The sequence below is a fragment of the Tachypleus tridentatus genome, chromosome 1, assembly GCF_004210375.1.
Source record: "Tachypleus tridentatus isolate NWPU-2018 chromosome 1, ASM421037v1, whole genome shotgun sequence".
Lineage (NCBI taxonomy): Eukaryota > Metazoa > Arthropoda > Merostomata > Xiphosura > Limulidae > Tachypleus > Tachypleus tridentatus.
The window spans coordinates 2,918,632-2,941,158 of record NC_134825.1 but is presented as its reverse complement, the minus strand read 5'-3'; the positions used below and the strand labels follow the sequence as shown (position 1 = coordinate 2,941,158).

The 22,527-nt window shown below is 34.3% G+C and overlaps 1 protein-coding gene across 1 annotated transcript in view; it reads right to left on the bottom strand.

Moving 5' to 3' along the window:
- The window catches only part of LOC143230755 (neuroglian-like), a 68,235-nt gene that overhangs the window by 15,589 nt on the left and 30,119 nt on the right, over positions 1-22,527 (bottom strand). Inside the window, exons 6-15 of the mRNA XM_076464904.1 lie at positions 20,398-20,585; positions 19,157-19,288; positions 14,131-14,274; positions 13,521-13,672; positions 12,123-12,243; positions 11,653-11,934; positions 9,563-9,750; positions 9,185-9,364; positions 2,647-2,884; positions 269-387 (exon numbers count right to left, since the gene is read on the bottom strand). Of these exons, the coding sequence (XP_076321019.1) occupies positions 269-387; positions 2,647-2,884; positions 9,185-9,364; positions 9,563-9,750; positions 11,653-11,934; positions 12,123-12,243; positions 13,521-13,672; positions 14,131-14,274; positions 19,157-19,288; positions 20,398-20,585 (1,744 nt within the window). The remainder of the gene's footprint in view (positions 1-268; positions 388-2,646; positions 2,885-9,184; positions 9,365-9,562; positions 9,751-11,652; positions 11,935-12,122; positions 12,244-13,520; positions 13,673-14,130; positions 14,275-19,156; positions 19,289-20,397; positions 20,586-22,527) is intronic.

The window sequence follows — 22,527 nt, the reverse complement described above, 5'->3', positions numbered from 1 at the left end:
TATAGGAACTAGTTAGCAGGATTCATCATTTGTTAAAATTTGTGCAACAGGGCTCCTAGTTCAATGACTGCACCATTATCACTTTTGTAAAACTAGCATGCTGAATCTACATCTATAATTCGTTTATTTGTCCAATGCAAATTTTCTAGCATTTTAAACATTGTCAAGAGATGAAAAAAAAAACCAACGTACGTGGAATGTACAGTTTTAACAATTTTTTGTGTAATATACACACAATTTTGTTACCAATGAACACTTTTAATCTTACCTTGTACCCCCTGAAGTGACCACGTATGGAGACAGGAGAGACAGGATCCCATGAGAACATAGCAGAATTAGCATTTTTTTTAAAGATCAGCTTGAAATTTGTGGGTGCATCCAAAGGTCCTGTATAATATAAACCCTTAAGTTAAAATTTTGCTTGAGCATAAATTAGAAATTTCAACAATGCACTTGAAATATTACTTTCCCTTTAGGTGTACAGGTTATGTCAGGTAAACATAATACATTAATGTGACATATTAGTGAAAGCTACAAATAAACTTTGGTGAGCCAAATCTTATTCATTACATATACTGGTAGCTACATCATTATGGAACATTCCTAGGACATAATCAGATGATAATCTACTGTGTATCTCATAACACTTAAACACAGTAATCAGTATTATAAGTAGTCGGTTAGATAAACTTCAGCTATAAGACCACTTCTTAGTCTGGCTTATGATGTAGTCTTAAAAACTAATTACAGAATAATGAGAATAAAAGTTGTCTTAACACACTGAGGATGGGTCACAAGTTTACACGTGCAAAGTCTGTGTGTGCCATTTATTAAAACACCGAGTTTGAAAGGAGTTAGATGTATTTTATTTTGTTCGTAACTACACTTTTATTTATTTATCTGAAACGTATAAAGTATGTACAAAAAGACAAAGTAAATTTTTGCAATTTCTTGTCAAACATTTTCCTATATGAAGCAGAACCACACAAAATATGCATATATATTGCATTTCACTTCTTTTCTCATGGGCAGCACAAACCCTACAGGCTCTGGTGGTAAATTTATTTTTTCATGTACATGAAATGAGCACAGGAATATGCTGCTTCATGTCAAAATATGGGTTCTCCTTGTGTCTTCATATCACCAAACAGTCTTCCTTATGTTGGGTTCTCCTTGTGTCTTCAATGTCACCAAACAGTCTTCCTTATGTTGGGTTCTCCTTGTGTCTTCAATGTCACCAAACAGTCTTCCTTATTTTGGGTTCTCCTTGTGTCTTCATGTCAACAGAAAGTCTTCCTTATGTTGGGTTCTCCTTGTGTCTTCATGTGAACAGAAAGTCTTCCTTATGTTGGGTTCTCCTTGTGTCTTCATGTGAACAGAAAGTCTTCCTTATGTTGGGTTCTCCTTGTGTCTTCATGTGAACAGAAAGTCTTCCTTATGTTGGGTTCTCCTTGTGTCTTCATGTGAACAGAAAGTCTTCCTTATGTTGGGTTCTCCTTGTGTCTTCATGTCACCAAACAGTCTTCCTCACACTGGGTTCTCCTTGTGTCTTCACATGATGGACTGGGTTCATTCCTCTCTAGTTTCAGTGAGCCTTCTTTCTCCTTATTACTAATCCATTCTCTTGTCACAAATAGGAGGAACTTTTTTTCTTTTTTTAGTATTGATTTAGAATATATGTGAATTGAAAAGGTCACAGTTTATTAGATAAAATATGACTAAAATGGTGTAGTATGAGGTATTGATTTACATGACCAACATCCTTCCATGTGAGTGTTGTGTGTAGAACACACACAGGTTTTATTAAATATTCTATACTTATTCTATTTTTCTTTCCTGTGGTAGAAACATGGATGGTTGAAACCATTCTCACTTCTCTCTTGTCTTTCCATATGAACAGCAACCCTCTATCTGCTCTGATTGTTCTGCAGACTCTTGTTTTATGTTCTTGGAGCATGTTTACAATGGACGTACTGTTGTAATAATTGTCCTGGTATACATGATGCCACAATCCAAGATTATGAGCAAGAACTGAAATAATAGTTTTCTCCAATTTTTCCCCTGACCAGTATAAATGTTCATGTTGAACATATAACCTGTGCCACTCTCCCACACCATTCACGTATAAATGTTCATGTTGAACATATAACCTGTGCCACTCTCCCACACCATTCACATCATCAGGTCATATTTTATAATTTTCTCACTAGTTATCATTATCACAATAGGAAAATAAATCACAAAGAGAAACATTTGTAGAATCACCATCACTTTCCAATTCAAAAACAGTTGGTAACACAACTTTACATTTCTCTGTAGGTCTACCAATGTCACTGTGGCTAAAGCAACTATCAGAATCTTCACTTTCACTTGTCACATCTAACAAATTATCCTTAAATACTTCAGTAATTATCTCATCTTCATTCAACATGTTACATATTCTGATAGAAGCTGTTTATAAAAATATTGGTATTGCAAAAATCAGAAAAATAGTAACCATTCAGAACAAAATAAAAACATGTTTGACTCCTTCCAAACTCATGTTTTTAATACTCTGCACAAAACACTAGTAAACTCTCGACATGTCCTCCACATGTTAAGGCTTAGGCAACTTCTGCAGAAACATATATATACTTATCTACTTACGATCTTCTCCTGAGTAACCTAAGACTTCAGTTGCAGACACATGAGCCTGGCCAACTTTATTATGTGCCTCTACTTTCAGTCTGTACTGTGTAAATGTAGGCTGATTATGTACAACATATTCATTCTGTTGCCAGTCAGAAATCACCACTGTTTCCCACTGAGCACCATGAAGATCCCCTCTCCTCCAGAATACTTTATAGAAAAACCCAGGACCATTCTGTTCAATTTTTGGCATGGGCTAAAATCAAATCAAACCAGCATTACTACTGAGCAGACACATTCATGTTTTTGTTAAAACAGTGTAGGATTATGTTCTTACTTCCCTAACTGCTCTTTAATGGTTTTCTATTTTAGATATCTGAATGCAGTTCTCTCTTAACACTGTCACTACAGGTAGGTCAGAGTCATGTCTTAAAGAGTCACATACAAAATGTAATTAAACATGGGTATGAACCCTAACATAAAGTACTCATCACAATATATTACTAAGTCAAAATGTAATTAAACATGGCTATGCACCCTAACATAAGTTACTCATCACAATATATTACTAAGTCAAAATGTAATTAAACATGTGTATGAACCCTAACATAAATTACTCATCACAATATATTACTAAATCAAAATGTAATTAAACATGGCTATGCACCCTAACATAAATTACTCATCACAATATATTACTAAGTCAAAATGTAATTAAACATGGGTATGAACCCTAACATAAATTACTCATCACAATATATTACTAAGTCAAAATGTAATTAAACATGGGTATGAACCCTAACATAAAGTACTCATCACAATATATTACTAAGTCAAAATGTAATTAAACATGGCTATGCACCCTAACATAAATTACTCATCACAATATATTACTAAGTCAAAATGTAATTAAACGTGGGTATGAACCCTAACATAAAGTACTCATCACAATATATTATTAAGTCAAAATGTAATTAAACATGGGTATGAACCCTAACATAAATTACTCATCACAATATATTACTAAGTCAAAATGTAATTAAACATGGGTATGAACCCTAACATAAATTACTCATCACAATATATTACTAAGTCAAAATGTAATTAAACATGGGTATGAACCCTAACATAAATTACTCATCACAATATATTACTAAGTCAAAATGTAATTAAACATGGGTATGAACCCTAACATAAATTACTCATCACAATATATTACTAAGTCAAAATGTAATTTTTATAGCCTTTAATTTTACTTATTTAGAGTCAAAAACTATAAAATTATACCCACATTCATTAGTGTTCCACCATTACCCACTTGCCACGTTCATTAGTGTTCCACCATTACCCACTTGCCACTTACTTCATTCATTTGTGTTCCACCATTACCATTACCCACTTACCACATTCATTCGTGTTCCACCATTACCCACTTACCACATTCATTCGTGTTCCACCATTACCCACTTACCACATTCATTAGTGTTCCACCATTACTCACCACATTCATTAGTGTTCCACCATTACCATTACCCACTTACCACGTTCATTAGTGTTCCACCATTACCCACTTACCATGTTCATTAGTGTTCCACCATTACCCACTTACCACATTCATTAGTGTTCCACCATTACCCACTTACCACATTCATTAGTGTTCCACCATTACCATTACCCACTTGCTACACCCACTAGTACCATCATAACTCACTTGCCATGCCCACTAGTACCACAACTGCCTGCTTGCCACAGGTATTAATACACTAGTATCATTACTATCCACTTATCTTTTTGAATCATTCATATAGGGTTTTGAATGATGTTTCTTGTTAAAGCAGAAGTTAGGTTACACACAGAGTTTGAGTATGTTACATTAAAACAATTTTGGACACTCGCCACATCTATTCGTCGTTTATTTGAACACTGCAACTGTCAACTGTGAAGAAGTTTTCACTGTAAATGTTTACATTATATGTCATGTCCAATGTACATTTATTCTTACGTACTTTCCATGAGCCATCTAAGAAAGCAATGGTGTCTCAGTGTCAATTACAACAACCTAATCACACACAGAGAGATATCACAAGTACTGCATCCAGTAACTTGAATAAGATGTCTTCATATGGACTAACATTAATACCTAGTTCACCTATAACCTGTTGGTCTTATTTCTGGTAACAGCTGGTATTTCAAAATGGTATAAAAGATCTACAACACTAGTCTGATGGTAAACAGTAAACAGGGATCTTGACTTTTGTATTCAGTCTCCTGGTCCATAACTTATTCTTAGCACAGTATTTTGCAAAATTCCATGCAACACATTTGGAAATTTTATGTCACCCATTGATCATAAGGAAAGAAAAGACTTACTACAATTATCAAGGCACTCACATGCTATATTTAGTAACAGCTGATACATTCACTCAGTTAGAAACTGTTCACATAGTCTTCTACAACTGGCTTTCTTTTCTAGATAAGTTATGGAAGCAACACAAGTACATATATGTTGTACAACTATTCCACAGAGTTATGTACAATTAACTAGATTAAGTTTTAGTATTTTGAATGACAATTTCTGTAAAAGTGGAAGTTAGGTTATAATTCAGGGTTTTCAAATTATAATTTTCCTACACTGAAAATGCATATTTAGCATAACATAAATAACTATTTTTTTTCAGTACTGTCATCTATACTAAAAGATAATTTTTTTATACATGTCACAAGCCTTCTATCTCCCATCCATTGCAACTGATCAATTCCAATGACTCTCTCATACAAATCATCCTGCATCAACCCTCTAGTGTAACATATTCTCAAGTGACTCTCCTTTCAATTTTACCAAACTGCACTTTAAGGTTTGACAAAAGATGGAAGCACTGGTTTCTAGTGAGGAGGAAGAGTGGGAAGTGTGAGAAAAGGCAAGTTCTTATGAGAAATACATTTTCAGCGTAAGAAAATTATAACTTCCAATATGGTGTATTACCTGTCTTCTCATTTAAATACTTAGAACTATACATTACACGACAGACTGGTGTAAGGGAAAGAAAGAAGCATCCATCTAATGTGTGCTAAGAACACTCTCTAAGATAAGACAGTCAGATTCTGATATCTTGCACGGAAAACCACATCCCTTCTGAACCAGGTGTACTATTCACCCATGTTGCACATATGGGCAGGAAACAGAGAGGCACATTCAACAGGGAGAGAATTATAGCCAAAAAGTGACTTGAACCATGCAAAATTTACATAACTTAATCTTAGAAATGAGAAAAGTAGTTAAAATGAAAAGAATGTTTTCCTAAGTGTAGAGTGACTAGGGCAAGTCAGCTACATCCAAAATCCAGGCTACTGATATCTATGAGGGGGTAGGATGAAGATCATATCATCAGTCAGTCAATTAGAATCCAAAACCTTGCCACCAGATAATGACATCCATGTAGTGTGACAGGAAAGAGGACTGGCAACTCAACTATAATACAAAACCCAATCATCTGGAGTAGAAAAGAGGATAACACTGTCATGAAACTGGAAGGAATCTAATACATGGCTTGACTGAGAATTTGAACAATTAAAATATACTTGGTCAGGCACCAATTACCACAGAATGGAATCTAAACAATGAGCAGTAATAAAAGGGAAGAGGGTTCCTAAAAATGAAAATTTAGAAAAGAAATAATTGATTCAGTTACAGTCTCAGTGGATTCTGATATCTTAAAATGTCTATAGGTGGAAGATGATAACCTAAAGAGGAAGAAAACTGCAATATAATGGAAATAGTGAGAAATGAATGAAACTACCAATAGAAGAAGGAGAATGGGAGGATAGAAAATTTTGGCTGAAAACATGAACAGCCAGAGTAAGAAGATGAGATTCTGGAGGATAAAATGAAGACAATGTGTGGTTAAAGGATGTAGTGAAAGATTCAATGTGAGAATTATAACCACAAAAGTCAAAAACCATTGGAAAACAAAATGATTAAGAGACGACTGGGTAAATGTTGTCTGGACAGAAATCTGATAATAGTGAAAGCATCTGGGACATGACATGTATAAGAATATTGAGCGTGTGGTCCCAAAAGGAAGATCTAATGTATGAACACAGAGGGATGTAGAATGGGTGCCACCCTGGTGAATGAGATCAGAAACCATTAAAGAAGTCGGAATGGAACATTACCAGATGATATCTGGCCATATGGAGAAAATGAAGTAAAACATGATAAACAGCACAAAGCTCCAGGAAGCTGACAGGATACGACCTTATGGCTGCAGACCAAAAATCCAAAGTCTTCTTACTGATCAACCCATGCCCTCCATTCCCAAAGGGATGCACTCATGAAATGGAAAAAGCTGGATGAGGAGAAGGAAGCAGGACACCAACCAACATGGAAGGCAAGAATTATAGGAGGAAAGGTGATAGTAGCTGACAAAGGTTCTCTGTGAAATTCCAATGGTCAATGAAAAGACCAGAAAAGAGCCTGCATATTAGACTGACATAAGGGTAAAAAGACCACCATGGGGGATCACATCCTCAAGAACAACAGAACTTCTTGAACTGTAATTGAACAGAAAACCATCATATGTAGTCTAGGAGGAGAGCAGCCCAGACTGAGATGTGTGTAGAAATAAAACACCCAAATGGACAAGATATGAGAGTGGTTGCAGAAAGAACTTCAACTTGGTTAACAGCCCATATAGTTGCTTTCAGGAGCAGTTGATAAGGGTAACAAGTGAATTCTTCTTCAGAACAACTGAATGTTAATCAGTCGACCAAAAAAGAAGAAAGTGCAACCCAAAACAAAATAAGGGATGAAGGAATGCTGTGAATGTCTCCTGGAGAACTAACACTGACAGGGAATGAAATATCAGGATATGCAAATAAGCTTTTGTGGCATTCCTTTGTCATCAATAAGCCTGGAAAAAAAGCCCACCTAAGAATTAGAAATTATTCCAAAGTAAAACTGGGGCTGATGGAAAATGACAACAAGGCAAGATAAACAAAGCACAAGCTGCTATCTCTGGTTTGTCAAGAAAACAAACAGCCTGGAAAAAATGATAAACAGGTGCAATGACCTATAATGAGAGAAAATCCTGTAATACTTCAAACAGACACTGGAAAAGGGTACAACAGACAAAGGAGTGGGGAAAGAAATTGAATGACAAGTTCCTCTGATAAAACCTGAAGAACCCACTGAACTGTAATGAAAGATCACCAAAAGGTAGCAATATAATATAGTCAAGCTTTCACTGTACCATAACCCTCTGGTTAGTCACCAGTACTGTTGTAAATATTCTAATCAATGCCGAATAAAACAATGAGATGAGAAACCCCTTGGATAGGAGGATAAGGGCTAGGAAGGCAATGTACACAGGTGTGTCATGGCTCCAAATGTACAACCAAAGAGAAAAGGATCAAGTGTTTACACACCAATTATGCACCATACCAACAAATAAACAATACAAAAATCCTGAGACAAGGTTGCATCATGACCCAGAAAATCCCAGCTTCAATTACATGTGTAAAATGAGGGCTGAAGAAGGACAAATGAGCCAATATGGAGAAACTGGACATAATATACCTCAAAAATCATGTTGAGAAATCACATATCATGCCTATCCAATTCTGCAAGATGGATAAGAAAAAACGTGAAAAAAACCCGGTGATTAAAAACAGGCTATCAAAATCATCACTGGCCAGAATTGGCTTGTTGAGGAGGAGTGGATAGGTTAAGGGGAAGGTTGAACCAAACAAGGATCCATCTCATAGAAATTCAATGATGAGTCTTCCCCACTTGCAGCCTTGGAAAATAGTGCCAGAGGTACGAAATAGAAAAATAAACTTTGGAATTCATTGGAGAAATACATAAACAAAAGTGTGAGGAAAAAATATAAAGACTGGGAAATTAAGTGAATGTAAAAGATTTCATCATTGTAAAGAAATAATAATAATGTAGAAATCCAACTTCAGAAATTAAACTATTAAAGCCACGGTTCACACTAAGCACATTATAATGAAAACAACGTCTGAACACATCTATTGCCAAATGAGAAGTGACAGTTTGGTACAATTTCAGAGAGGGAGTTCCATGCTACATGAGAGCATGTCACTTATTGTGGAAGGTTGATGCATGATGATTTGAGTGAGAGTAACACTGGAATCAGTTAATTCCAATGGAGAGGAAACAGAAGGCTTGTGGTATGTGTAAAACATTTTCTTTCATATAGGGGCAGCACTATATAGCTATTTATATGAGCAGAAGTAATGTATCATATCAGAAGTGTACCTTCTATAACATGGGAGTTATAATGTGATTCAGGGTTTTGAATGACATTTTCTGTAAAAGTTGGAGTTAGGTTACAATTCAAGATTTTGAAGAACATTTTCTCTTAGACTCATGATGCCACTGTTTAAATAATTTATTTTGAAAACTCACAAAATAACTATCAATATTTCACATTAAGTTAGTATTAGAGATAGATCTAGTCCTTACTTTTAGAATAACGTGAAGTGGTATATGATGTTTATGGAAGTCTTTATATCTATCTCAAGAAGTACTTACAGTCCAAGATATAACTAAGTTATTTTCTTTGATACCATGGCCCATTACTTTGTCAGGGTTTTTGAATGGTACATCTGGAGGTGTAGTACATTGCTGAGATGAGCCACTTGGAAGACTTGGGCCAATTTTATTTCGAGCAATCACTCGAAACGTGTAATTGGCCCAGGGAGTCATAAAAACCTAGTTCAAACAAAATAATAATGTAGATAATTCAAATAACTTAACATAAGCAAACAAAACAATCACTGATGATACTACATAGCATAACACAAACAATCACTGACAATAAACTTATAACTTAGCAAGTGAGGTAATATTGATAAGAACATCTTTCCACAAGCAGTGTAAAACTGGTATTAAATTAAAATTTAAATATACCTTGAAGCGAGTATCAGGTGCAGGAATGTTTGAAGAAGCATCTTCCCAGGTATCCGGAGTAAAACTAGTATTGTACTGAATTGTATAGCTCAGAATAGGTGCCCGACGATCTCCCATTGGCTGCCATTCAACAAGAGCGATTAGCCCTTCACACTCAACATCTTTAATCTTTGGTGAATTTGGGACATCTTAATACAAAATTGGAAATGAATCATTATAACAGCAACTTGCTCTAAATTATTAAATTCAACATTAAGACGTATAAAGTCAAACAAGGCTTTAATAGAAGTTACAAAAGTAAATCAATACATTAGTGCAGTTCAAGGTAACTAAAGATAAAGCAAAAAAAAAATAAACAGGTATTTCTGCTTCAATTTCTGTAATTAATAACCTTTGATGGTATAAGAAAACTGAAATGATAGCAGAATTATATCACCCTAATAATATATAAAAGAACAAGGAATTAACACAAGATCTCAACTAGTTCAGACAATTTGTTTTTTTCAATATAAGGAGTAAATCTATTCTCAGGTTGCTATGACCAGAAAGTTATGACTACAGTGTCTTATATGACTGGGTATAAACTTATCTATAAGAGATTATATGATACAAAATAAAACTATTTTCAGGTTGCTATGTACAGAAAGCTATGACCACAGTGTCTCATATGATTGGTATATATCTATCTATAAGAATTATATCCACTACCTAAATAGACAACAATGATTTCTAAATCTTGTTTGGTTCAAAACAGTTAAGCATCCACGAGCATCACACACACACACACATACACACACTGCTGAATCACGTTAACACGAGCATCACACCCACACACACTGTTGAATCACGTTAACACAAACATCACACACACACCATTGAATCACGTTAACATGAACATTACACACACACACACACCTCACACTGCTGAATCACATGTGTGATACTCATGTTATCACACATCACACTGCTGAATCGCGTTAACACTAGTATCACACACACACACAATCTCACGCTGCTGAATCATGGTAACACAAGCATCACACATACATCTCACACTGCTGAATCACATTAACACAAGCATCACACACACATTTCACACTGCTGAATCACATTAACACAAGCATCACACACACATTTCACACTGCTTTATCACATTAACACAAGCATCACACACATTTCACACGAGCATCACACACACATTTCACACTGCTGAATCACATTAACACGAGCATCACACACACATCTTACACTACTGAATCACATTAACACGAGCATTACACACACATCTTACTGTGCTGAATCACATTAACATGAGCATTACACACACACACAATCTCACGCTGCTGAATCATGGTAACACAAGCATCACACACACATCTTACACTACTGAATCACATTAACACGAGCATCACACACACATCTCACACTGCTGAATCACATTAATACGAGGATCACACACACATCTCACACTGCTGAATCACATTAACACGAGCATCACACACACATCTCACACTGCTGAATCACATTAACACGAGCATCACACACACATCTCACACTGCTGAATCACATTAACACGAGCATCACACACACATCTCACACTGCTGAATCACATTAACACGAGCATCACACACTGCTGAATCACATTAACACGAGCATCACACACACACATCTCACACTGCTGAATCACATTAACACGAGCATTACACACACATCTCACACTGCTGAATCACATTAACACGACCATCACACACACATCTCACACTACTGAATCACATTAACACGAGCATTACACACACATCTCACACTGCTGAATCACATTAACACGAGCATCACACACACATCTCACACTGCTGAATCACATTAACACGAGCATTACACACACATCTCACACTGCTGAATCACATTAACACGAGCATCACACACACATTTCACACTACTGAATCACGTTAACATGAGCATTACACACACATCTTACACTACTGAATCACATTAACATGAGCATTACACACACATCTTACACTACTGAATCACATTAACATGAGCATCAGGAGACTTACATTATTAAAACAAAAGCACATGTATGAAAGTACCTTGGACTGTTAGAGTAGCCCAAGCTGTATCTTCATCAAGATTTGTGTGGGCAACACAAGTGTACATTCCAGAGTCCAATTCAAGAGTCTTTGTGATAGTTAAAGAATTGTCTGCTGCCTGTACCATACGAGGGTCTTGGTCAAAATCTACAGGCTGATCATTAAACTGCCACTCAATTGTGAGTTCCAAACTAGGATCAGCTTCAGCATTACATCGGAAAGTTGCCGACTTTCCTGCAGCTACTTCAAAGTTTTCAGGTGGTTGAGTGATTCGAGTTTTACCTGGAAAAACAATAAAATCACTAATAAAACATAGATAGTCTGATAAGAATATGTTTCTTTACAAGAGTGCTTCAGCTGGAATGTTACTGCATGATCTTTATAAACAAGTTAATATAAACCTGACATGACCAGCAAAATATTACTAAAGAAAACACTAAAAAAATTTCACACTTCCAATAATTAATTACCTTTCACATCTAGGACTCCACTAGCAGATGTATCTCCAAATTTGTTGGTTGCATAGCATGTATATTCTCCTCTGTCTGTCACTAAAACTTCAGTAATTTTCAAGCCTCCATTTTCAAGCACCTAGTTTATGTAAATAATACGTTTCATTAAAAAACAAATTACACTCTTATCTAAAGTTATTAAAATGTCAATAATTATTTTCTTGTAATTTGAGAATATTCTTAAAGACAGCTTATATTGTGTAAGAATCCATTACACCTAAAGACAACTTATACTGTGTAGGAATCCATTACACCTTCCATTCTCATGATTTAGGTTTTAACTTCATATCAAAATTATATATGCAAAGTTATACAAAAGTTTCATTTGGAGACTACTCAGTAATTTAAAGTAATAATGTATTAGTAGTTAGAGTAAGAAAGATAACCTTTAAAACAGGTACAATGTTTTCATTACTGATGTGAACATTCTCAAGTACTTGTTCTAAAACAACTATGTTGAACACCAAATCTGGTTAAAAGCTATGTTAACTGTCTTCTTTGACAATACATCAAATGACATACCTGGAGACTGATTAAAGCTTATTACAACTTCTCTGTAGATATTTTCTTACAATTAAAATTAGGTGGTTCTAATAAATATATTAGAGCTTTTCAATATATGCAGTGTTTTTGAAACTGAAATTTACTACATTCACTAAATCAAATCATCATCAAATCAGATAATTTTATCAATGCTAATGACAGAACACTGTAGTAGATCCAGTTGGTACATAAACAAGTCATTAAACAACTGTTTGTAGTGCTGTGTAGTAGATATGGTTGGTGCATGAACATGTCACTAAAGTAATGGCACTGTGTAGTAGATACGGTTGGTACATGAACAAGTTACTAAACAACTGTTTGTAGTGCTGTGTAGTAGATATGGTTGGTACATGAACAAGTCACTAAACAACTGTTGGTAGTACTGTGTAGTAAAGTTACAATATAAACAAATTACTGAACAATACTGTCTACAGTAGTTGGTAAAGAAATGTGGTTGTTACATAAGCATGTAACTAAACAATGTTGTAATGTTTGAACAACACTGGTAAAAAGAGAGACGAGATATGCACAGTATCGTTTGATGATTGTTGAACAAAGATATTGTATTTTAGTTTCTTTTCCTTATACATACGAGACATAGCAGTCATCATAAATTAATCACTCTAGATACTTAGCTTAACATTATTATTATCTGAATTGATGTTAGAAAAGAGTGTTTACTGGGAACAAGGTAATCTTTATTTTTAGAACCATTAATAATTGTGAAATAATGCTAATAAAGACAAAAATTATAACCATACATGACAAACATTTCTGTGATGTTCAAGTTGATGTAGTAATGAATAAAATTACCTGATATCGGCCTCCCGTCAATTCTTGTCCATCTCTCATCCAGGTCACTTCTGGCTGGGGAGCTCCAAACACTCGACAATTTAGAGTAATAGTTGAAGTGACAACAGCTGTGGATTCTGCTTCTGGAGCTTCAATAATAGTTGGAGGCAAAGCTAGATACAAAATAACCCAATTTCTCATATAAAACCTAAGTTTAAAAAATTCAGTCACAGAAATGGGGCTATTCAGATATCAAGATGTCCAAAGCTTCAAACCAGAGTTAAACAAAAGTGAATTCAAGAGAAGGGTCACATAGAGAACAGAATTGGTTCTAGACAAAGTTTAGTTACTGTTCTTTGTATCATGATAAAGCAATATTTGTTGGTGTTGTCACTTCTTGTACAAGGCACTGTTTTTGTGTTATGATGAAACTATTTGTTGGTGTTGTAACTGTTCTTTTATGATACATTTGGAGTAATAAATGTTTAGATTGCTCGGCTAGCATCTTGTAATGTATTTTTCTATGAACACCAAGTTTCAATATATTGTATCTTAAAATAGAAACTGTATACAAAATCAAGATATATATATAATGAATGAAATTATTCTGACAATACTGTCACTTACTTACCCAACACATTCATATAGAAATCAGCAAAGGCATATCCATGAACATTAGAAGCGTTACACTGATAGACAGCTGTATCAGTTTTAGCTAAGTTTTCAATAATCATCACTTCACCTTCTACTTTTCTTCGTGGGTTTGGTTTAGCATCTACAAAATATACAAACAGCTAACAACTATAAAATACTAGCATTTTGATATTAATTCTTATAAAAAAAAAATACTGTAAAACAGAGCGATTAAGTTATGGAACCACATTACTTTATATAAAATATTCTGATGTAAATCAAGAGGATTGTTCTGCTGCAGCGTACCAGTCTTCAAGAAGACTGTTCCAACACAACGTACCACTCTTCAAGACAATTTTTCTACCACAGTTATACACCTAAAAGAACACAAACTTCACAGATAAATTTCATTTATGCAGTACACATTATACCAATCTTAGCATAATTATATACATTGCTGGCCAAAATCTTAAGGCCAATGAGCATAAAGAAAAAAATATGCATTTTGTGTTGTAAGACTCAACTACTTATTTGAGTAGAGCTTTGAAAGATGAAAATAAGAAAAGCAAAAATAAAAATAAAAAACTTTTTTAGCATTTAATATGGAAAATGTGAACATTATGAAATTAGCCTAAATACTAGCTGGTCAAAAGTTTAAGACCATACCAAAAAGAAGTCCTAAACAGGGTAGGAAATGCCTAACAAGAGATCTCAGTAGTGAGTTGCATGGCCGTCATTAAGAATAACTGCAAACATTCACTTTGCATTGGTCGATATAAGCATTTGCAGAAGGCTGGCTGGAATGTTATTCCAAGTGGTGAAGATGGCTTCATGAAGATCATGCACTGTTTGGAATTTACATCCATTTCTATAGACTTCCCTTGCTATCCACCCCCAAACATTTTCAATGGGGTTTAGTTCAGGTGAACACGCTGTATGGTCCAAAAGAATCACGTTATTCGCCATGAAAAAGCCCTTTGTCCTGCAGGCATTGTGGACTGCAATGTTGTCCTGCTGAAAGATCCAGTTATTTCCACAAAAGCGTGGGCCTTCAGTCAATAAGGATGCTCTCTCCAACATGCCAATGTAACCAGCTGCTCTTTGATGCCCCTGTATAACCTGAAGCTCCATTGTTCCATGGAAGGAGAAAGCACCCCAGATCATGATGGAACCTCCTCCACTGTGACGTGTAGAAAATGTCTCCAGTGGGATATCCTTATCGTGCCAGTAAGGTTGGACGCCATCTAAACCATCCAGGTTAAATGTTTTCTCATCAGAGAATTAAACCTTCGTTTACTTTTCTACGTCCTATGTTTGGTGCTTCTCAGCAAAGTTTAACCGAGCTGTTTCTTGGTGTGGAAAGAAGCGTGGCCTTTGAAGAGGTTTACAGATTTTAAAGCCTTTCTCTCATAGATGCCGTCTTATTGTTCTTGAGCTACATTCTGCATCCGTAAGGGCCTTAATCTGGTTTGACGATCGGCTGGTGTCTTGTCGAACAACTCTTCGAATTCTCTTGCTCAATGCCAGCGAAATTTTCTTAGGCCAACCACTTGAAATTCTTGTTCTATATCCCTCAGGGTCTTTTAAGAAATTTGCAACAGCAGTTTTACTACGCCCAATCTCACTGGTGATGGCACGTTGAGAGAGACCTTGCTTTCGCAGCTCGACAATTCTGCCACGTTCAAACTCTGTCAACTTTTTAGCATTTGCCATGTTTTTACCCAATATAACACAGAAGATTTTGACAATGCTAATGCTTGAACACAAATGACTAAATTTCGTTACGTGTTTACCGATTAACGCTTCGTTTCAGTATGGTGTTAAACTTTTGACCAGCTAGTATTTAGGCTAATTTCATAATGTTCACATCTTCCCTATTAAATGCTAAAAAAGTTTTTGATTTTTATTTTCCCTTTTCTTATTTTCATCTTTCAAAGCTCTACTCAAATAAGTGGCTGAGTCTAACAGCACAAAATGCATATTTTTTTCTTTATGTTCATTGGCCTTATGAGTTTGGCCAGCAGTGTATATCTAAATGTGCAGAAACTTCATAAGCCTACCCACACCTGCCATGCATACTATAAAAACCTTACCAAAATTATAGATATAAGTATGGAAAAGATATATGCTAACAAATATTTTACTTTTCAGCATCACATCTCAGTCATGGGTCAGACAAATTATTTGGCCTCCTACCTGGCCCATGAAAAGAGGTTTGCTTCAAGCACTTCAGTTTCTCCCTGCATCAAATTCTTTCAGTGCATTGGACAGTGTTTTCTCAGGCCCTTGGAAAGAGCCATTACTTTCATAAGTCCATCAGACTCAGTTGCAACTTATCTTTTTAATTATGCAAAGTTTTCTTTATCTCAATCTCACGACAATTTTTGACAATTATTAAGACAGCAACTAATGCACTTGGTCAGCTACTCCTCTATTCACAAGATTACTCATTCCACCTGATATTATCATTATGTGCTTTGACTCCATTTACCAAACAACAGTCTCTTCACAACCTGGGTCAGCATCTTGCATGTCTCATAACATCACACTCTACGTGTTTCAATAAAATTAAAACTTTATCCAAATTTGTTTGTCTTTAACTTTTTCATCACCTAGGATGAAGAGGAACAGAAGCTTCTGACCATCTCAGATCATCTCTTGCACATCATTTTCTTTGAGGCTTGAAAGACTTTAAACCTAAAGTCCTGCCATAAACAGTTTATTTTATTTTTTTGATTAGGGTTAACAGTTTAGCACCTTTGCCTTAGATCATATAATGATGGTAAGCTTACATAAATGGAGATAATAACTCAGTATCAATGTTCAAAGAATGATTAATAACATTGGAGGTAAGCCTAAACATTTGAGAAACCATGTGTGTCATCTCATTTCCTTGTGTATGGCAGCTATGATTTGTTCTCTGTAGAAGGATGATTAGGTGCATCATGCATTAAGTATATTGTACATTGGAGGTAAGCCTAAACATTTGAGAAAATGTATCTCAGAACATGTCAACAGGTTAATCTGAAGATGACATAAGAAGGTTGAAACATTGTTCTCTGCTTTATTAGTAAAAGTGTTAATACCCATACCAATCATACCAAGCTTGTGCCAATGGTTTTTTTTCCCCACTCATGTTTACTAATTAATCTAACAAGCTTCTACTCTTTACATTTTACAACATAAGAATAAATAAAAACAAGAAAATTAGTATTTGCATGTGTGAAATTTTCACGTTTTTGCTCTCACAAGTCTTCCAATTTAACATTATTTTGGTAAGGTTATTGGCAGTACACAAAGATAGTCATTTATTTCAGATATGTAATTTAGAACACAAAATATTAACATGCTGAAGGAGTGTATTTTTTACAATTATTATACTTTAATTGCCTTTTCCCCTAACAATACATGGAGTAAAGTAATTTTAGCTGATTAATGACTAATAGGAAACAATGAAATGTATGCTAAATATTTAAAAACTGTAATCAGAATGAGATAGTCTTATAGGTAATTTAGTAATTTGAAAACTCAACATCTTTGGACAAAACGAGACCTAGTAATCCATTTTGGCTGTTCCATTCTCTTAACTATATTAGAATATTTAAAAAAATGTTTCTGGCCTTGCTCCTAACATACTGTTTGGATGGCTTAAGAGACTGACCACTTCTACACTAAGATCCCTTTTTATCATGACACTGTTACAGTTTATTCCATAGATATAAATAATTCAGATTAAGATAACCCACATGCACAATCTTGTATTTATCATAATTAAAACCTATCTACCATTTATTCACCCAACTCAATAAGTTATTTAAATCCTTTTGTAAATTAGCAGCATCCTCTTTACAGTTAGCAACACCGAAGACCTTAACATCATCAGCACATTTAAGTAACTTTTTAATTATTTCTTCATCTGTGTAACTAATGTAAGTTAAAAAGAGTAAAGGTCCTAAGACAGACCCCTGAGGTACCACAGTTATTATGTTAATCTAACAGAGCCCTGAGGTACCACAGTTATTGTGTTAATCTAACAAAGCCCTGAGGTACCACAGTTATTATGTTAATCTAACAGACCCCTGAGGTACCACAATTATTATGTTAATCTAACAGACCCCTGAGGTACCACAGTTATTATGTTAATCTAACAGAGCCCTGACGTACCACAGTTATTATGTTAATCTAACAGAGCCCTGACGTACCACAGTTATTATGTTAATCTAACAGAGCCCTGATGTACCACAGTTATTATGTTAATCTAACAGACTCCTGAGGTACCACAGTTATTATGTTAATCCACTTCCACTGAACTTCATGTATAACAATCTTCTGCTTTCTTCTATCTAACCACTCTTCTATGCACAGTTTTCTTTAAAAGCCTTTTATCTATCATCTAATCAATTGCTTTCTGAAAATTCAGATGCACCAAATCTTCACCCTTACCCTCATCTACATATGCAGTGAGAGATTGAAAGAATGTTAAAAGATTTTCCCTTAGTGAAACTATGTTGACTATAATATTCTAAACTTTGTTAAATGACTTTGCAAAGTATATTTTAACAGATATTCAAAAAACATCTCCCACACGTGATACAAGACTAATGGGTCCATAATTACTGGAACAATTTCTTTTTATCAGCTTCCTTGAAGCTAATTAAGCTAACTTCATGATGATGAGAAATCCATTTCAAGTACAAATATATCTCAAGTATGCTGGTATAGGTATCAAAAAACGTTTATTAAAATAAAGTAGATAACAATGTTTTGACATTCTTAGGTTATCTTCAGGTTAACAGAGAGAGACTGTTGTCTTGAGATACTTTAATTAACTTCCAATCCTCTGGTACTTAACCACTATTCAAGGATTGACAAAAAATGGTAATAAGTGGCTTACATATCCAGTCTTTAACCTGAACGTACTGCCACTTGTTTCATAAAAGTATATAAATATATACAATAAAAACCAGAGACTAGAATAACAAATGTTTTTCTAGAACTTAATAAAGTGTTACAGAAATTCTTACCTTCTATTGGAACACCATTTACAAACCACTGCAGCTTTGGCTCAGGAACACCACTTGCTTTACATTGAAACCTGATGGACTCTTCCTCAGCTGCACTGGTATCAGTAGGTGATGTAATCCAGAAGGGAGAAGCTAACCACATAAAAATAAAACACAATAAAAAACTGATTCATCCACAATAAATGTCATGTTACTTGGAGGTGTAATCCAGAGGAGAGAAACTAACCAGGTCAAAATAAAACAATCCAATCAAATTCTCACAGTCCCTTACACAACTAAAATCCAACATGTTTTATACTTCTACAATGAACTACTCCTGTTTTGACTTGCCCAGTCTTTTTTCATCTGTAGCTGGTTATATAGTACAAGTTATTGGGCCAGCAACTGTCAGTTTCAAAAGATAGAGTATAACTTATGTATGGCCAACTTGTATCTTGTTTCAATTTTATTGAGAAGAAAGTTATTTCACTTAAAGAAAATTTATTATTTTTATGAGTTGGAAAAGAAGTTCTGGGTTAATTACTTTTGTTTGTCTTTCTTATGTCAAAAATGGTTGCAAACAACACCATGTATGAGTACATGATAGTGTTGTTCCTAACACCTGTATTCCCCCACATTTAATATTTATTGTTCATTCATTTTGCCCGAGTAGTTTTCTATTGATGATTCTGGAAGATTCCTAAAAACAGCAAATTTCTGAAGATCTTTTTGGCTGCTATGACCAGACATACCTTCCTCAAAAGCACTCGTATTTTTACATTTGATACAAATTGTTTTATACTTGTTTTTGCCACAATTATAACTTACTGATAATTAAACCAATCTTGTTAACTATTTCTCTAATTTATAACAACTCCAAATGTAAAAATAAAATATTGATACCAATATAATTACAAAAGAAAGTATGTATTCTTTACATACACTTCTCCAATGACATCTATATAAAAGCACATCAAATAAAGTATTCATTGTATCAAAACTCAGGTTATTCTACACAACTTTAGTGAATATTAATTACACTGTAAATGATGTTTCAATTTTGTACAACAGAAATTCGGATAATTTGGATAATAGATGAGTTTACTTTATGAAATGAGGAAAAACAAATCTGTTTAAGAATTGTGTAATTCTCAGATTTTCATACCTTTCTCAGTACCTTTCTATCTCTACTTTAGATATTAATGAAGTCAGTAACCAAAACGAACATAAAATACTCAAAAATATCTGGATACAAATCTAACCTTGTACAACAACAGCCATGGCATGTGTCTGTTGACTGCCTACTCCATTACTGGCTGTGCACTCATAAGTTCCTTCATCTTCAAAGTCTACTTTACGTATCTTCAAAGTCTTGCCATAATTGATGAAGGTAAATCTATCAGTCGCTAGGTTACCTCCTTTTTTCTTCCATTCGATATCTGGCAGTGGCCTAAGTGTAACCACAAGATACTTAATAAGACACCAACAACATGAAAATTCAAGTGCAATACTAAAGAGAAAAATTTCAGAAGCAAAAGTTTGCCATAAGCAGCAACTGTAGTAAACCAATTTCATACTTTGTGTTAATACTGTGAAAACCATTTCCCTACTTTATGTGTTAACTTATGCATGCAGTGAATTTGTAACAACTCTTGTACAAAATTACATTCAAACTTTAATCAAATGACAACACTATAAATGTATGTCAAAAATGTAGCATCAAAATGTAGGCTGAATTAAAAGTTTTGTATTATTGAAGTTTTAATTTCTAAAGGAAGTGTTTCACTCTTATCCTTCGTTTCTCTCTATATATAATCTAAACTCTGAATTCTCCCTTACATATTTTCTGTTTCACTTCTCTCTCTATATATAATCTAAACTCTGAATTCTCCCTTACATATTTTCTGTTTCACTTCTCTCTCTATATATATAATCTAAACTCTGAATTCTCCCTTACATATTTTCTGTTTCACTTCTCTCTCTATATATAATCTAAACTCTGAATTCTCCCTTACATATTTCCTGTTTCACTTCTCTCTATATATATAATCTAAACTGTGAATTCTCCCTTACATATTTCCTGTTTCACTTCTCTCTATATATATAATCTAAACTCTGAATTCTCCCTTACATATTTTCTGTTTCACTTCTCTCTCTATATATAATCTAAACTCTGAATTCTCCCTTACATATTTTCTGTTTCACTTCTCTCTATATATATAATCTAAACTCTGAATTCTCCCTTACATATTTTCTGTTTCACTTCTCTCTATATATATAATCTAAACTCTGAATTCTCCCTTACATATTTTCTGTTTCACTTCTCTCTATATATAATCTAAACTCTGAATTCTCCCTTACATATTTTCTGTTTCACTTCTCTCTCTATATATATATATAATCTTAACTCTGAATTCTCCCTTACATATTTTCTGTCTTCTGTGATAGTTTTCAGTGTCCAACTACATAGAAAATGAGCTACAAATAACTGAAAACCAGAATATAAAATGTTAAACCTCCTACCTTCTCCCTTTATGAAGAAATGTGTCAAACTGGGAGGCTACTCCTATGTTATCGTAGTAGTTATTTTACTTGTTAAGCATCTCTATAACAAATAAAAAACAAAACATATTTCCTCTGAAAAAAAAGAGTAATTTTTTGGCAGCCCATGTAGGCATTTAGCCTCTAATTCTTTGCCTTTACTCACTGTTGTTCAGTTTCTAGCAGCTAACAATCTTTAAACCATATATGAATACCAATAAGAAATAACCATAATAAGTTTCTTGTAGAGGAAAAATTGCTCTTTCTATTGTTTATAAACATGTTTAACAAGTAAGAACACTTGGCTTAAACAAAGGTAGGAGCCTCACTAGCATATTTAACAATTTATTGAGATTGTAAGAAGTAAAACTTTCTAGCCTGACTGTCGTCATCTCTAGCTTGCATTCCTAATTAGTTGGACACACTGAAAATTTAACCAAAAAACACAAAAATCCATAAGGAAGAATCCTGTGACCTAAAGAAATAAATGAAGATGGAAAATTTATTTAAACATTACCTTTCAAAATTTAAAAATTAAAATACTAAATAATATACATATCTGAATTATACATATCTAAGTCTTCATGCCAACTTTATCTACATACATGCATAATAAAGTTGTTCAATTACACACTGAATGTCACTGTGTAAAAAAAGGTTGTGACACACCCCAGTTGATTTGTCCAAATCAGTAGAATACTGGGAAAATCATTATTTAAATCAATCATTTGAGTTCTTTACGAATACTGTGAAAAACATTGAAAACCTACTCCTTACTTTTGAAGTTTTTAGCAATGTTATGAAATTAATATTAGATTATACTAGCCTGCATACATTCCACAAAGTCTTGC